We start from the raw sequence: 15639 nt of genomic DNA on the forward strand, positions 1-15639 counted from the left end.
TTTCTTAAAAGCACAAAATGTTACGGAACTCTTAGAGCTCTCAGAATGTTTCTCGTGGAGGGGGGAAGCATGTGTATCTAAGGTTTGCTTTGTCCTTCTCCCATATCCCATTAACAGAGCACTACGCTGCAGTCATTTCAGCCTCACAAGTTTCACAGGCCAGTGAAGACAGATAGCAGGTAGTGGCTACAATTTTATTTCTTAAAGACGAAAGGGTTACCTGACTCATCACAGACATTCCTCAAACTCCTTATCAGACTTGCACTGTATTAGTAGCACTCGAGAAGCCTTTAAAGGCAGGAACTGCAATTTAAATCTCACTCTTGCTCTAAAAAAAGGCTTAGAAGATAAGGCTGTGAAACAGAAATACCTTTCAGGATCAGCACCATTTTTACTTTGACAAACATGCTATTATAGCAGCCATCACTATAAAGCAGCTATTCATATAGCAGCTGTATTCAATACACACATTGGATAAAAAAACTTCTGCGCTGGCTTGAACGCTTTGCAAATTTGGCAGCTGACAGTACTCTGTAATGAATTTTAAAGTACTGTTTCTCAAGTGAGATAGCTAACAGCTCGAGGTTCATCTGATAACCTAAAGGGAAATTCAATTGATCCCCTGTGTTAGCCTAACTGAAATCCCTAATACATGGTATTTCAGAATTGTGTTCAGAAGTTGGAAATGAGGCTGCTAAGAAACTATTAAATCCAGTGATTAGTTTCCCCACAGTGGAATAATTACATGCATTTAAAATTTCTTACAGAACTGTAGTTATTCCTTCATTAGAGATTTTTGAGGGAACTACTTCATTTTTGAAAAGTCAGTTAGTTTGGTATAAATATCACGGACTATAGATTGCAGGCTCCATCCTAAAAAAATTACAGAAGAGACTGCGTAAGTCAAATAACGAAAGGGAAGGCAGGCTTTGCGTGCAGTTGCTAAAAAATCCCGACTGTGCAGTCAGTCCTGACTAAAAGTTGCATCTGATTTGCTTTAGCGAGGTTCGCTTATTAAGTGCTCGACACACATAAGGAAGGCAACGGTCACATCCTGCAGCACAGGCAAGGCCCGGCCGTGCCGGGTACAGCACAGTTCAGATAGTTTTACCTTTAAGCTGACCTTGCAACAAATATGTTTCGTGTTTCAAGGCACGGCACTGAACATACCACTAAGCCAGGAGCTCGCAGCAAGACCCTTCCGAAGGGTTGCGTGTGAGCTCCCCCAAGAAGCTCTACAGCCCAGGCATTCACACCAGCGCCATCACACCGGGGCACAGCCAGTATCTTGTTTCTGGCAGAAACCAGAGCCTGGGAGGATATGGCAAGATGCCACATCAGCAGTCAAGTTTGGACATCCTCTCCTTATCCTCCCACAATATAAAAGCAGAGAAATGAAAAACCTAATGGAATTAAAAAGCTAAAACCTCAACAACAATAAAACAATTCCTAAATAACTATTAATTCATTGGCTTAACTGACTGTCCCAGGGACTGAAGCAAAGATTTTATCAGAATTCTGCAAGGGACTGGACACCTATTAGGCTAACCTCCCTAGCTGCAGCTAGTCATGACATCCCAAACTATTGTTAACCTTTACGAGAAGACATAAGCCAGATACCAAATCCTTGGTCTGAAGAAGAAATTGTGCAGGCAAATTACTGATTAACTCTCCGTTCCTTGACGAAGTACACTAAATCCATGAGATTTAGTAAACATCAGAAAATCTTTGCAACACTGCTTTACACAGAGCTCTTGATTAATCTGTCATGTGCTTCCCTTCCCAAAATCCTTTTTTCACTGAGTTGACCACAAGAGAGCAGTTAAGAGAAGTGGGTTTCTGATCCTGAAGCAAGGACTGTTGTTAAGTTGCCCAACAATCACTGGGGATCTTCTGCATAAGCAGTTCATTTAGAACCACACACAGACACATACACACACACGCACACAGGGGTTTCTCTTTCAGCAAGGATTGTCTTGCAGTTATCTAAACTGAACCTCATCTGTCTCCCATCGCAGTGCCTTGCTACTCCCTAGTAATCCTGCACAATATACTTTACTGGATGTACCTGTATAGATTTAACTACAATGCAGAGCCTAAAACTGCCACCAAAAGCAACAATTCAGCCTTCCTCCACTCAGCTCTCGCCTCCAACATTTCTGTATGCCAGCTCTTCCTGTGATCATGCAGTGAACCCGAGCAGTGAACTGATTTGACTGAGAAAGAGCCTAAAAAAGGGGGGAGGGGAGGCACACTTCAGCTGAATCATGTCCCCAGTCTGGTTTGCTGCATGGCCAAACAGTTCTGTGAGCAGAATGGTGGGACAGGACAAGGGTGGGAGCCGGGAACTGGGAAGAGAGCTCAATTTCTTTCAGTAGCAGTACCAGCTTAAGATGTCTTCATTAAACTACAGTTGCAGATGCACTGGGTGTTGGAAGCTGAGGTCCAAGTATCTTGTAATATTCTAAATAAAGGCAATGTACAGACAGAAACCTAAATAACACGACAGGTAGTCTGTGCTGAGAGGTGACAGAATGGAAATCACTTCAGCAGGCCCAACTGTCCTAACTTTGTGGCATTAAGACATTTAGTCTTGAAGGTTGTTAAACTGTGTTTACCTGGGGGACATGGGCCATGTGTGGCGGATTGGTATATGCAGGTTGAACATGGGAGGGATGAATGGTGAAGACTGTTTGTTGTGCTGTAGGAAAACTATTTTGTGGAGACTGCGTATTGGAGCCTGGCGTCATGGAAGGTGGGGTTGGAGCTAGACCTGCGTGGTAAATTGCAGACTGCTGTTGTGGGTTTGCCAGGTGGAGTGCCTGAGCAGCCTGGTGCTGATGATGCTGCAAAAAAAGACAGAAGATCATTTAGGTTATGGTCTAGAAGCGAGAAATGTTTATTCTGTAAACTAGCATAAGAAAGGTTCGCAGAACTGCTCTCGATAGTGAACGTTTTAAGTGGCAAATCTAAGGATCACCACACCTATGGTCACAAGGAAACTCATTTCATTTCCACCGGGCTAGTTTTCTTCTTGCACTAGCAAGTCATGAGAGCAGGAGTCTGGAAAATAGAGCCTAGACTGCCAGGTAAAAACAAGGAGAGCCTGCCACCATGGAGCTGGATACACTTCACAGTTGCACTTAGAAGCCCAAAGTTACTACCAGTAGGTAACTAAGGCATGCAGCACTATCACGAGGCCTGTTTTGTTTTCAGCTGCTTGTCTTTGACAAAATACAGTCAAATGCTTCTCAGCATTTATCTGCTATTTCCAGTTATAACTCCACTTTAATGAAAGCTCTGACAAAATTACGATCCTTCCTTAATCATAATACGGAAACAAGCTGTACCTCATCCCCTGAGATGGAGAAAGGAATGCCTGCATTCTGATATTGGTCCTTACCAACGAAAAGGGACTGCCAAAGGTTTCCCTGCTAGCTTATCTAACGAACTATGTCACAAGCTTACCACCTCTAAGTCCTAGCCACTGCAAGCAGAGAAAAACTAAGTTATATAGCTCTACTTCCTTCCTTCCTTCCAGAAAACAGAGGGGAATCTAGACAAGTCCTGCATGAGATCTGTCACATGCAGTTTGTCTGGGCAACTGCTCCAGTCTACCATTTTTCCTCTCAAAGAAATCAATGTAGTGATGTCAAGCAGCAGATAGATGCAATGTTAAATACAATTTAAAGCTATTCACTCCCTTAAGTTCTGTTACCTGCACGGGGCTAGGAGCAGGGTGGCTTCCAGCATGTTGGCTTTGCTGCTGGCCAGTTGGTGTGGCAGAAGGCTGAGGATGCGGAGGATGCGGATGCAGGGTAGCATTAGGGTGGGCATACTGCTGGGCAAGTGAGCCAGTAGAAACTAGGATGAAAAAGAAAAATATTTAACAACAGATACAGTACATGCATCTCATCAAGTCACCATGTATACTTGAAGATTTCACTATGTTTCAAACATACTATAAATATATTCCCTCCCCCTTCTAAAAAAAAGAAATTATCTTGCAAATAGCTGAGTATCTTACCTTGCTTTTGTGTAGTTTGGTTTTGCAGGAAAGTCTATAAATAACCATAATTAGACAGTTCATCTTCCCTAGTTTGACAATGTAACAGATACTACATAGAAAAAAGCAGTATTTCATCTTTTGTTTTGTCAAACAGACCAGTTTAAAATATCAAATTTGTCATTTTCATACAATTTAGTTTTTCCTGTAATATACTTTTCAAAGGTGTTATAAGCCATTTTTATTTCCACCATCCAAAAAATTCTTTGGCCTTATACCTGGCTAACCTCACCATGCTACTCTTCTGGAAATTGCTCACAGTACAGTCAGTGTAAAGTATATACACTGCATGTATGCTTAAGAGCTATAGGCACACACAGCATATACATAACAGCTGAGAAAACTGAGGCTGCTTGAGCATCAAATTTTTTTGCTAAAGCCAGTATCTTGTACTGAAATAAGGTATCTTGTAGTGAAATAACGTATCTTGCCTCTCGCCTCAAGGCCAATTACAGAGTCTGTTCTGACTCACCACCATTCTGTGAGCTTCTCAACATTGCCATTAAATTCTTAATTCCTTGAAACAGTAGCAAATAAGGTACCAAACTCAGAAAAAGGAAAAAAACTTAACATAAAACTTTCACACCAGCGAAACCACATCTGTTGCTACAGCCATACCAGTCTCCAACAGCAAATGAACATCAACAAGTTCCTCCTTGAGGAGTCCTGCTCTGTTCTGCCTCAAAACGGGCCACACCAAATTGTTTTGTGGTTTTGTTTTGGTTTGTGTTTTTTTTTTTTACTTCTGAGGGAACCTAACAAAGCATGAAAAGCCATAATGATAGCAAATCTTCCTTTAAACACAAAGCATGCAACTGGAAAGCAAGACCCTTAGAAAATGAAGATGCTTTGCCTGTTCCCTTGTATTGCTTTTACGTCTTGTGCAACCACCAGCCCAGAGTTCACAACTGCACTTCTGCACATGACGATGCACACTACTCTCTCCAGTATGACAGCTTGTCAAAACCCAGGTTTGTTCTGCTGACAACAGTGCTAAAAGACAAACCAGTCCAAGCAAACTACCAACCTGCTCCAGAATCTTCCCTGCAACCGCTTCTTATTTGGTTCGGTACTTTTTTGTCATTCTGACTGAAGTTAATTACCTCTTACTATTTATCAGGTTACAGCCTTTTTAATGGGGTTTGTATAATACAAGAACTCCACAGCCAGCGATGCCTGCAGCATATCTCTAGAAGTGACGGGTTTTCTAGTGGTGTTTTCTTGCCCTAGTCAACAAACCTGAAAAGCAGAGCACAGGGAGAAACTTCGAGTGCACCTGTTAAGCTGCAAGCACCTGCCCCACGTACTGACAGCTAGTGAGGTGTGTTGTCTTTGCTTTCGCAAGGAACTGTTTGCTGCAGCTTCAGAAGAGGTTTCACTGTGCTGGGCTATAAGTTCATGAATACACAGATCCGCCTGAATGTATATAAAGGATGAAAGACAAGATGGGTGGAGAAAACAGACAAAAACGTAGCTGCATCTGAAAGCACAATACTATTCAGCAAAAGCAAGCTGCAAAAAGACAACAACCCCACGGTGCTCTGTTAACCAGCCCTGACACACTACTACCCTGTGCAAATACTTGTTTTCCTCCAGTCTGGCTTGCTCTAAAGCTTACAAATACTAGTTCTGACATACTCAAACTCACTAGAACACACACAGACTGTCTTTTTGCCTAATAGAGATTTCTCTCTCCTGTGCAGGCCACTATGAAGGTCTCTCCTTTAGAAAATAACTGCCTACTATATTTAACTTCATCCCGCCCTACTATCTTGAAAGCTCAACTAAATATTCACTGAGCAAATGGTCTAACAGTGATGTGCACTACAGTTCCAGGCTATTAATGCAGATGAACTTCATATACCTTTGCAACCCTAAATTCTTGCAGTCTGGAGTTGAGCCTAACATATTTATGCATGAGCATGTAAGCGTACTTAAGCACGAGTGTACAAGCATAGTCATACGTTGTAAGCGTTTCTGATTGAGAGGGGTTTTGAAAACAGCTCAATATTTTCTATGCACACTGTGAAAACCACCAGTATTTTCTGCAATAGCACTTTGTTACCCTTTCAAATGCAAGGAAAGTATCTTTTTTCTTTTTTTTTTAATATCACTGCTAAAACTTATTTTGGAGCAGCATCCCCACCACTCTTCCATTTGACTTTCAAACATTGCTCCTTCTTACAACAACTATGTGAAAATTATCAGTGGAAACACACTGATCATTTTTACAGTATGAAGTTTACAGCTTCCTACAGTAGGAAAATTTTTCAACCTCATTATTATACACACTCTGAAGAAGGCCAGAAGTTATTACCTCTGTCAAAGTAACAGAAATAAATGCATAGAGGGATTAACTTGCTTGCCAAAGGGCATGCTACCAGAAATCTTGCCCAGCTCTCATCCCACTGCCTCAGCCACGGAGCTGGCACGCCTGCCTACAAATTAACATCCAACTCCATTCAAGAGGTTTTAAAATGTATATGAAAATTAATTCCAAGTTGTAAGATATTCAAGGCTTCCCACATCCTGCCACATTGCTTGTTAAGAGCCCCTGAAATAATGTGGTACTCCCTTAAACCATTTGTGCAATTCATCTTTCATTTCTTTATAGCTGAGAGAACAACAAACTAAGTTATTCTGAAGCAAGTACATTATACAATAAAACTTCACAATGAAATATTTCTCTCTGAAGAAACCAGTTAAACCAAGGAATAGTACCCTAAAGAATAGATACAGAAATGGGAGGAGGATCAAGTTTTTGTCATAGTAGCAGCTCTTCCATAACCATCTAATATCTTTTATCCATAGCTTTGCATTTAAAGTACCAGATTTTTTTATACTGAAGTATTTTTATTTGCCTAGCTTCTCCTCTCTCCCATTTTTTCTTAGACAAATTACTCAAATAAGCTCTAGAAGTCTGGTTAAAACTACTTCAGATGCTGCTGCAAATTATGTTTTAATAGTAATATTAAAAGTGCCTTTCAAAAAATGTTATTTGGACACTTATCTAAATCCTGTACAGATACTGCATACAAATCAAGAAAGGTTCAGGATGAGTGGCAGCAAGTCTGAAATACATGCCCAGATCTTTGTTAGTTCAAAACCAGAGTTCAACTTCAACTCGAGAAATGTAAAGGTTTTCCATGTTTATTTAGTGCAATTAATAGTTCATGACAAGCCAATGAAATCTACGAGACCAACAAGCCTGTGAAAGAAGTCTTGCAAAACAGTCATGAGAAATTCACCTGCTTGGCCATAACTAAAGCACTTTCACTGTGACTTTTTTCAAGAATTTTTGCCTATTCATCAAAACAGCTCACTACACATATCAAATGGCGAACAAGATTAGACAGGAGGTGAAAAAAAAGAAAAGAATCACCAATTATCCAGCATTTTCCCCCATTGTCAGTACTTTGGAGATCTTCCAAAAGGCCATCCAAGAAAGTGCTGAGAAAGCTCTAAGAAAGGACAAAACAGCTCTGCATATCTGCTTGCTGCAAGTAACCTCAGCACATGCCAGCAAAAATACGCTATTTTTCTTACCCTTTAGGCCTTAGGTTCCTCTCCCCCCGAAATATTCCCTGGGCTAACCTGCTTCACTTCAGCATCCTTCTGATCAAGTCAGTTCCTAACATGAAATATTTAACTGCACTAACCTTGCAGGGATACACAGTGAAGAGAAGTGATTCAGTAATGAAGTGAGCAAAAAATATCAGATGGATTGAATTACTGAATTCAACTCTACAAAAGTACAACCCATTTTTCTGAGAGGCAAACAAGTAGTAGTAGCCATCAAACCCACAGAAGGAACTGCAATCAAAAGAGGTCAGAGCAGCAGAAATCAAGCAGAACTCCCAGCTACAAGGGTATATGCAAAAACCATATAATGTATTTTCTTATTTTCCCTGGTAGGAATTTCAACGCTGCCAATGGTGGTCATCGTTGGTCATCGTCCAAAGATGCACTGAAGAGCCTATTTTGAAGAACTGACCAGTGAACAAACTTCAAAACTATTGCCAGACCCAGTAAGATGGTGAGGATAACTACATTTAAAAGACCTGAATGGTAGGAAGCAAAGAAATAGCAAATGTTTCTTTCATAATACAAACATTTAAAGAAGTCATTTTAAACAGGTAGAGTGGACTTCACTTAAGAGATTATCCATGAAAGGAACGAGCTTATTAAAGTTATTTCAGTGCACCAAACCAAGACGCATGAAAACAGGACAGGTCAGCATCCTACAACACTAGTTCATGCAGAACCATGTACAAGAAACACAGGAAGTCTGTTCCACAAGAGATTTTTGGAGAACAAAGGGTATTTCTCACATCCCTCTTGCATGAGCTAACTCAAAAAAAACCCAGAATAGTGCCTGGCATAGGCTGCATGGACTTGCAGACAGACGCAGGAACAAGCCTCACTGCAGGACAGGAGCAAGTATGAAAATACCCTGAAACTGCAAGCCCTCCTTTCCCACATCTTGGGTGACAGCTACAGTTCATCCTGCAACCACACACCCCCAAAACCCAGCTTCCTTAAAGTGCTGTAATGAACACCAACATACAAGGCAGTGTTTTTTAGTTATCTGCCTTTTCCAGCACACGTACTCAACTGAAGTCTGTATTAGCTGCTCTGTACTGAGAGCACGGAGAACGTCAGCCCCTCTCCCATTGCTTACACTGATGCAGGTCACCAGCAACACCACACAGGAGCACCGGAGCCAGGTAACAGTAACTGGTAATGTTCACCAGCCACTGAGGAAGCGGTGGATGCTATGCACTGGCAAGGAGCCCTCAGCTAGTCACTCTCATTACAGTAACGACAAGGTACATTGTTGACAGCACTCCTTCAGCGGCACCAAAGTAACGCTACAGAAAGCTGCCTTCACTGCAGCTGCAAGTTATTTCCTCCCAGGGGCTCAGAACTTGAGCCACAGCTTTCTGAAGAGATGAGGCACAAGATACTTCTCCTTTTAGGAAGCCGATTAACTTGCCAAGTTTTAAAAAATCCCATTTTGTATCTCTGTGAAAGAAAGGGAGCAAGGCAGTTCACCCACGTTTTAAGCAGAGGCTATCCACGTGCAGTGCTCACTTCTGGTTGCAGAGGAAAAGACTGGGTAGTAAAGTCAGATTATTCGACATGCAAAACACATTTTAAAAAAAAATGACAAATCAGTTTCCTGTGGTCATATAAATCTGTTCAACAGCTTCAACCCCCCCAGCCATTGAAATGAACCTTCCTGCGTTTTCCACATACTGGTTTGGTGCAAGGAAACTTATTCCCTCAACACGTCCCATTCCTTTAACATCTGTTCTTTAGAAAGTGCTTTTCTGTACAATCAAAATTAGTACAAAAAACCCAACTCACTGGCAAAGTAGAAAGAAGGGCCTGTCTCCTTGCTGTATGGTATTTTGGGACATGCTGAATTTGGGAAATAGAAAGGTAAATTAGCCTCTTGCCACGTGCATACTTCCCGTCTTCTGGAAAGGTCAGCGTCATTTTTTTTTTTTGAAGATTGTAGAACCATGCAGATATTTTTATTTACTTAGGTACTATTAGAACTGGATATTTAGCTTTACACGAGTGGAGATGAAATAACACAAGTCTCAAGTAAGCCTTCCTTCTTAACTGTGATACTGAGGTCTTCAGTTCTTAATTAACACAAAAATAAACCTTATGTCAATTAATGGTCTATTACAGTCCACTGTAATAAGAAGGTTAAGAAGTAATTACACTAGAATAGAAATTGGCCCCTTTCTTTTTCAGCTATATCACTGTCATTCTTAACAGTTCCAAGACACCTTTGGTGACTGGTTCACTCTTAGTCCCTGGAGAATCCTCTGAAGTTTATATTATATCCACCATTGTACTATCTGGGCAATAGAATTTACGCTACTGCTGAGACAGAAACCAGATAAAGTTAGAGACAACACCAGACCAGTAAAACATATGCAGAAGGGGAAAGGGGAAGGGAGAATGGGGACAGGAATGAGAGCACAAAAAAACAGGAAATGCATCTGTATAAAACCAAGGTCTGGTTTTACACAAGTTTGTTTTTAAACACAAAAGTTAAGTTTTTCAGAGGACTCCGGTTATCTGAAAACACAGGCAATTCAGCTACATGGCAAAACTAGCACAACTTCATTGTCATAGGAATGAATATATCCACCCTCTACTTAGATAACCAAATTTTCTACTAACAGCACAAGATAAGTTTGGGTCTTTGTGTGACACAGACCAAGCAGTCAAACTGCAAACCATGGCCAGCAAACTCTACCAGCCCAGTGATACTGGTTATCAGGGAGATCACACAGAGCCAACGCTTTGAGACAGACAGTACATTCTGAAACCAACGTGCAGTTTAGCAGCGTAAGAACGACAGCTCCGCATTCAGGTATGTGCATGTGGCAGTTAAAGGTGTGTGTACTGCTCTCTTTCAGCAGTGCCTGTATTTCAAACTCTCCTTGGCAAGGACATTTAAGTGGCTCACGGCTCCAGAAGTTACGAGCTGTAGTGTGTAATAGCTGTTTTTAATCGTCTGGCTGGTAGACGGTAAGATAGATAGTTGCTTGAACATTGTCCTTCCCAATTGTGTTTTGAGGGGGAAAACCCAATGATTTAAAACACTCCTTTGTCACACGTTTAGATGGGTTTACTGGTGACACGCAGCTCAGCTGCTCTGCTTCTCTTGAGCTCTTGTCAGCAGCGGGTTGTGAAACAGAAGCAGGACACCGTAACGACTGGCAAGGAAATCCCAGAAGTGCAGAAATATCCCATTAAATAGCATTAGATAAAAATACTTTTCTTTAAAATGGAAGAGTGCTTAATCAACAAGTGGAGGTCACTAGGTATTTTGGATTCAGCTATCTCTTCACCAGAGAGGAAAGAAAACAAACCCCCAACTTGCGGCAGTGAGGGCAGTCCACTTAATGGATCAACAGGCACTTCTCTTCGCTGGCAGGCAGTTACTACTCGCCACAGACTTTCAAGTTGTCCCAAACCATTAGTGAAGATGGAGTTTCAGATCTCACCAGAAAACATTTCACACCTTAAGAATACTCCATCAGCAGTGCCCCCCAACCCCCACGTCTCGGTGTGGCTGTCCTTGCAGACATCTTCTCTCTACCACACATGCAGGAAAAAACAATCGGGTGAATTTTGCAAGAATTATCTCAAAGAAAGCACTAGTACCTTGAAGGATAAAAAGGCAGTATAGCCCACTGAATCCTGATATCAATGGGGGAAAAATAAATCTAAAAATAAATAATAATTAATAAAAAATAATCAGATAGCAATTTTAAAGAGACAAAAGGAAATCTGAGAACTTGTTTGAGCAAGTGCTCCAGAAAACAAAAGCAGCGGTGGTGGTTGTTTCTCAGGAAAGTTGTTATTCTGTACTTTCAAATCAGTTTTGCGAACCAGAATCAAAGTGCATTGGTATATTTAGTTCAAAGATACCTTGGGTAAACTTAAGATTCCCAAAATAACAGAACATAAGTTACGGGTATGCTCTTATAGTCACTCAATCAGATGTGAACGACTCCAGCACGTTGTTCTTTAGCAGTGCACTCCATAAGCAGCTTATATTTATCACCTTAGGCATTTCTACATTTTTCCCAAGCGTTCACACATCGGCAAATGGAAGCTGAAGTGAATATGTTACAGATGGACACATTTTGAGGAAACACAATCCGTCTAGGCAAGGTCTTCAAGTACTCGGCACAGGGAAGACTTGCAAAAATCTGAACTGAGTGCTGCACTACATCAGAAGTCATTTCATGTGTAGCTAACTGTAAACTTTCTAAGTTAAGGGTACATTTGAGCCAATTCATGTTCACTAGGCAATAAACACGTCTGTACATGGCAAGAATATACTCTTTAAAAAAGTATCTCATATGGAGTTCATGATCCAGCTGGGTTCAATGGTTTCAGTAACAAGAATTTCAAGCACTTGATCTTTTACTGGGAAGGTGAGAGAGTATTTAGAAGAGTCACCAAGTAGCTACTTGAAAGAACACAAAAGGACATGCAGTTTCTGTTAAATTAGGTGTTCTTGGAAAAGAAGTATTTAATTACATGGCAGGAAACACCAAAGAATTCTCGTTTGACCCAACTTAGTTGTTTGCACTGGTATGTAATCACATACCTACAACAGACAAGCTGCAAAACCAACACAAAATGAGATCTAACAGTTTTAAGTTAGAATATCAGTGAAAAAACTATACAGACATCTGGTCAAAGCCAACCAAGGGACCAGGCTTGTACTTCAATGCTGCAGAGCCCACTGGTTACAGAAGATAAGGATGGTGCACAATGGGAAATTGCTAGAAAGTCACATGCAACCATTCTGAATCAAATCTCAGATTATCTCATGTTTGGTTTTATTTTAATTAGGATTTGAGAGGAGAGTTTTCACCAATAAAGGTCTGAAAGCCTTTGATCATTCACTTTATCGGAATTCTATTTAATCTAATGAAAAAGCAAACAGAGGATCTGTTTACATGGACACCTCAAGCACAAGAGTTGAAAAGATCAAAGTAATACAATTAGCAAGGACCTGTGAGAGAAAGACTTAATCTCTACAAGTAACTTCCATTTCAGCTTCAGTACAAATGAGCTAAAGTGTTCTTCCTCCAAGTGTCAAAAAAGGATTCTCTATATTTTTTTGTTTCTTAGCTATGTTACCACAGCACTGCAGAGATCTGACAGGATGTTTTCAAGTGGGTAAGACACAGTCTTTTTAAAATCAGAATTCATTTCACACTAAACTTCAGATTCTTAGCCTTGTAAGTTTTCATGACACATCATGGACTTCCATTAAGTAGCAGTGTAAAGCTAAGCACCGGAAAACATACAAAGATGTCTAAAGGTACAGAAAATCTTTTATTAGAATCTAAGTCAATAATATATGTGACCCAATAAAAATCTTCCTCAGATGCTATAACAAGTATCGAAATGCCACGTTTTCAAGAGACCATCTGCTGTTTTGACATTTTATGACAATTTCCAAGCCTTCTAGCAACCTTGATTCTATCTCTTTCGACAGCATGTTTTGCAGTGAGGTTTTTTCCTCTGAATTGGGCATTGATTTATCATACATTTATAATGCTTTAGAAGGTGGTGGGTTTTTTTCACATTTTACTTTGTAACAAGGTAACCCACATTTTCAGCACTTCACTGTATGTGAAATATGCCCATCTGATAATGCTGGAGACTAATTGTCAAAGTCAGAGCAATACATGAGCTGTTTCATATACTTATTCTTGACTTACCAAAAAAGAAAGGTAAGCAACACATGTTTTATTTTGCTTAAACAGCAGTGTTCATACTGTTAATAATGCTAGTAGTATCATAAAGACAGCATTTCACTATTTGTCAGAACTAAAGTCAGGTTTTGAAACTGAGGTCATAGCCTTGCAATAAAACAAGTCCTAATTATAATCAAGAAACAATCAAGGGATGGTGTGTCAAGAGCATCAAGAGAACTTGAACAAACTTCTTTCAGCAGGTATTCTTTAGCAGCTCCCAGGTTGAAATTTCATCTTGGTCACTGGCATCCTACTGAAATCAGCATACTTGAGTTTTCATTTTAACCAGGTGGCTCAGTTTTCAATGCTCTGCTCATCATCTTACAAAATATAAAACACATCTACTGGTGTAATCTGAATGATACCCACGTTTGAAGCTTGAGATTAAATACATCCCTGCACAACATAAGAACTTAAAAAGTTACATATAACACAAAACGTTTCCTACCATACATAGCATGCGTCTGTTCATGCGCACCATACTGTGTTGCAGAAGAAGATACTAAACCAGGCTGTGCGTGTGTTGGTGGTGCCATCATCCTAGCGTTGCCCTGTATTACAGGGCTATAAACATGAGGATGCTGCATTCAACAGAAATAAGAAAACAGACAGTTAATTGGAGGACTATTACAAAGAAACTAGTGTCATCTAAACAATAATTATGTACTTACAAACAGTAACAGCTTGGCCTTACTAAAATGCAGAGCAAACTAAAGATTTCATCCTATCACAATTAACCCAATTGTTTCAAAAAAACCTAAGGACATTATCTGCAGTATGCTAGAAAATGACAAAAACCACTGGCGTATCTAATTTTTGCCACTCTCATAACATACTAAGCTTATGTACATAATTATATATGTACCCAATTACTTATGTACATTTCAAAGTCCTTGAAGTAAGAGAAGTACATCAAATAGTTTATTTTTAGAACACATAACTAGGAGATGTCCTGGCCATGACTGGAAAGGAATTCTTCAAGGAGCTAAAAAGGCAGTATCAATAAATGCCAACTTCTAGACTGACCTTAAAATTAGTTACATGCTCTGAAGCACATTACACCACCACCACGTATGCTCCAGAACACAGAAACTGTTCAAAGTGACTTCTAACGACTAGAGACAATACGGTATTTAGGACTGACCCTCTTAATTATTCTCATTATGACTTCTCACGTACACTGAAAGGACTCTTACCTGAGACTGGTAGTGTGGCACATGCTGCACAAGAGGCTGATTAGGAAACTGTTGGGGACTATATGCAACGTATTGTGTTGAATAAGCAGGTGGTGTAGCTACAATTGGTGGGCCTGCTGCTGAGGCAGGATGCATCATGGTGCTCTGATGATGTTGGTCTTGCCGTTGCTGTGGCATATTTGGTACTGCAAAGCAAAGAGCGCCTCACATTAGAAACACAGGATGAAGAATGACGATCTTCCTGAAAGGTTTTACATTGCAATGTCACTGTGACCCAGTGGAATATCCTCACCCCTCACCTTAACTACGTATTGAAGCTCTATCAAAAAGGAACAGCACAAAAAGGAGTTCCTCCAGGAAACATGTGATTTTCATCACTGCCTTTGAGTCATGTATATGACAAGCTCGGGCCTACTTTTTTTGTGAAGGAAGGAAGACAGAGGGAGGGAAAGACTGAGAAGAATCAGTAACGGAAGAAAAAAGGTTGTATCAGGATACCCACATTAATCAAATTTGATCCTGTCCCCTTCAAAAGGTTTATTTCACCCTCTATGGGAACAACTCAGCAACAGTTCCATCAGCTGGAGAAGCTGAGTCTGTTAAAATTACTTGTGCTTATGACTGAGAGGAGCAGAATAAAAGTCCCCAGGCAGCCACAATCTGAGGCATTCACATCTTTTAAGCTCTGTGCTACCCCTTCGGATAGCACAAAGCAACTTTTAGGTCACAGTCAACACTGAAGGGGACAAATGAACCTATAAGAAGAAGGAGTAGGAATAATTAGAAGGAAGAAAGATTAAGAGAGCAGAGCACTGTGGTGTGGGACTACCTGAGCTATCCTGGTAAGACGACCAACTGAACCACAGCAGCAGGGCACTCAGAACAAACTAATTCAGCCTACTAAGCAACAGGGCATGAGAGTTCAAGGTGAGCTTCAGCTTGCTGCAGTGAGACTGCAACTAATAACTATGCTAACTCAAGCACCTGTAAATTCCACTGCAGTGTGCAATGTAGACAGACCCCTCAGAGAGAGGAAAGGAGGGAAATGTTGAGATGTCAGTAAATT

General features: G+C 40.5%; 2 protein-coding genes across 16 annotated transcripts in view; one reads left to right on the forward strand and one right to left on the reverse strand.

The window, feature by feature from the left end:
* SH2B3 (SH2B adaptor protein 3) overlaps positions 1 to 9430 on the forward strand; it is a 42842-nt gene extending 33412 nt beyond the window's left edge. The window contains exon 8 of the mRNA XM_056356034.1: positions 7982 to 9430. Coding sequence (XP_056212009.1) covers positions 7982 to 8037 — 56 coding nt within the window. The 3' untranslated portion in view covers positions 8038 to 9430. The remainder of the gene's footprint in view (positions 1 to 7981) is intronic.
* The window catches only part of ATXN2 (ataxin 2), a 52510-nt gene that overhangs the window by 2558 nt on the left and 34313 nt on the right, over positions 1 to 15639 (reverse strand). For 11 of the 15 annotated variants that reach the window (XM_056355953.1, XM_056355945.1, XM_056355936.1 and 8 more), the window contains 5 exons: positions 14574 to 14758; positions 13826 to 13958; positions 9437 to 9490; positions 3719 to 3864; positions 2619 to 2846 (listed from right to left, as the gene is read on the reverse strand). In XM_056355953.1, the coding sequence (XP_056211928.1) occupies positions 2619 to 2846; positions 3719 to 3864; positions 9437 to 9490; positions 13826 to 13958; positions 14574 to 14758 (746 nt within the window). Of the gene's footprint in view, positions 1 to 2618; positions 2847 to 3718; positions 3865 to 9436; positions 9491 to 12931; positions 13631 to 13825; positions 13959 to 14573; positions 14759 to 15639 lie in introns of those variants that run through there. The other 4 variants (XM_056355912.1, XM_056355903.1, XM_056355895.1 and 1 more) reach the window with 2 other exon arrangements.

The sequence above is a fragment of the Falco biarmicus genome, chromosome 1 (genome assembly GCF_023638135.1).
Source record: "Falco biarmicus isolate bFalBia1 chromosome 1, bFalBia1.pri, whole genome shotgun sequence".
Lineage (NCBI taxonomy): Eukaryota > Metazoa > Chordata > Aves > Falconiformes > Falconidae > Falco > Falco biarmicus.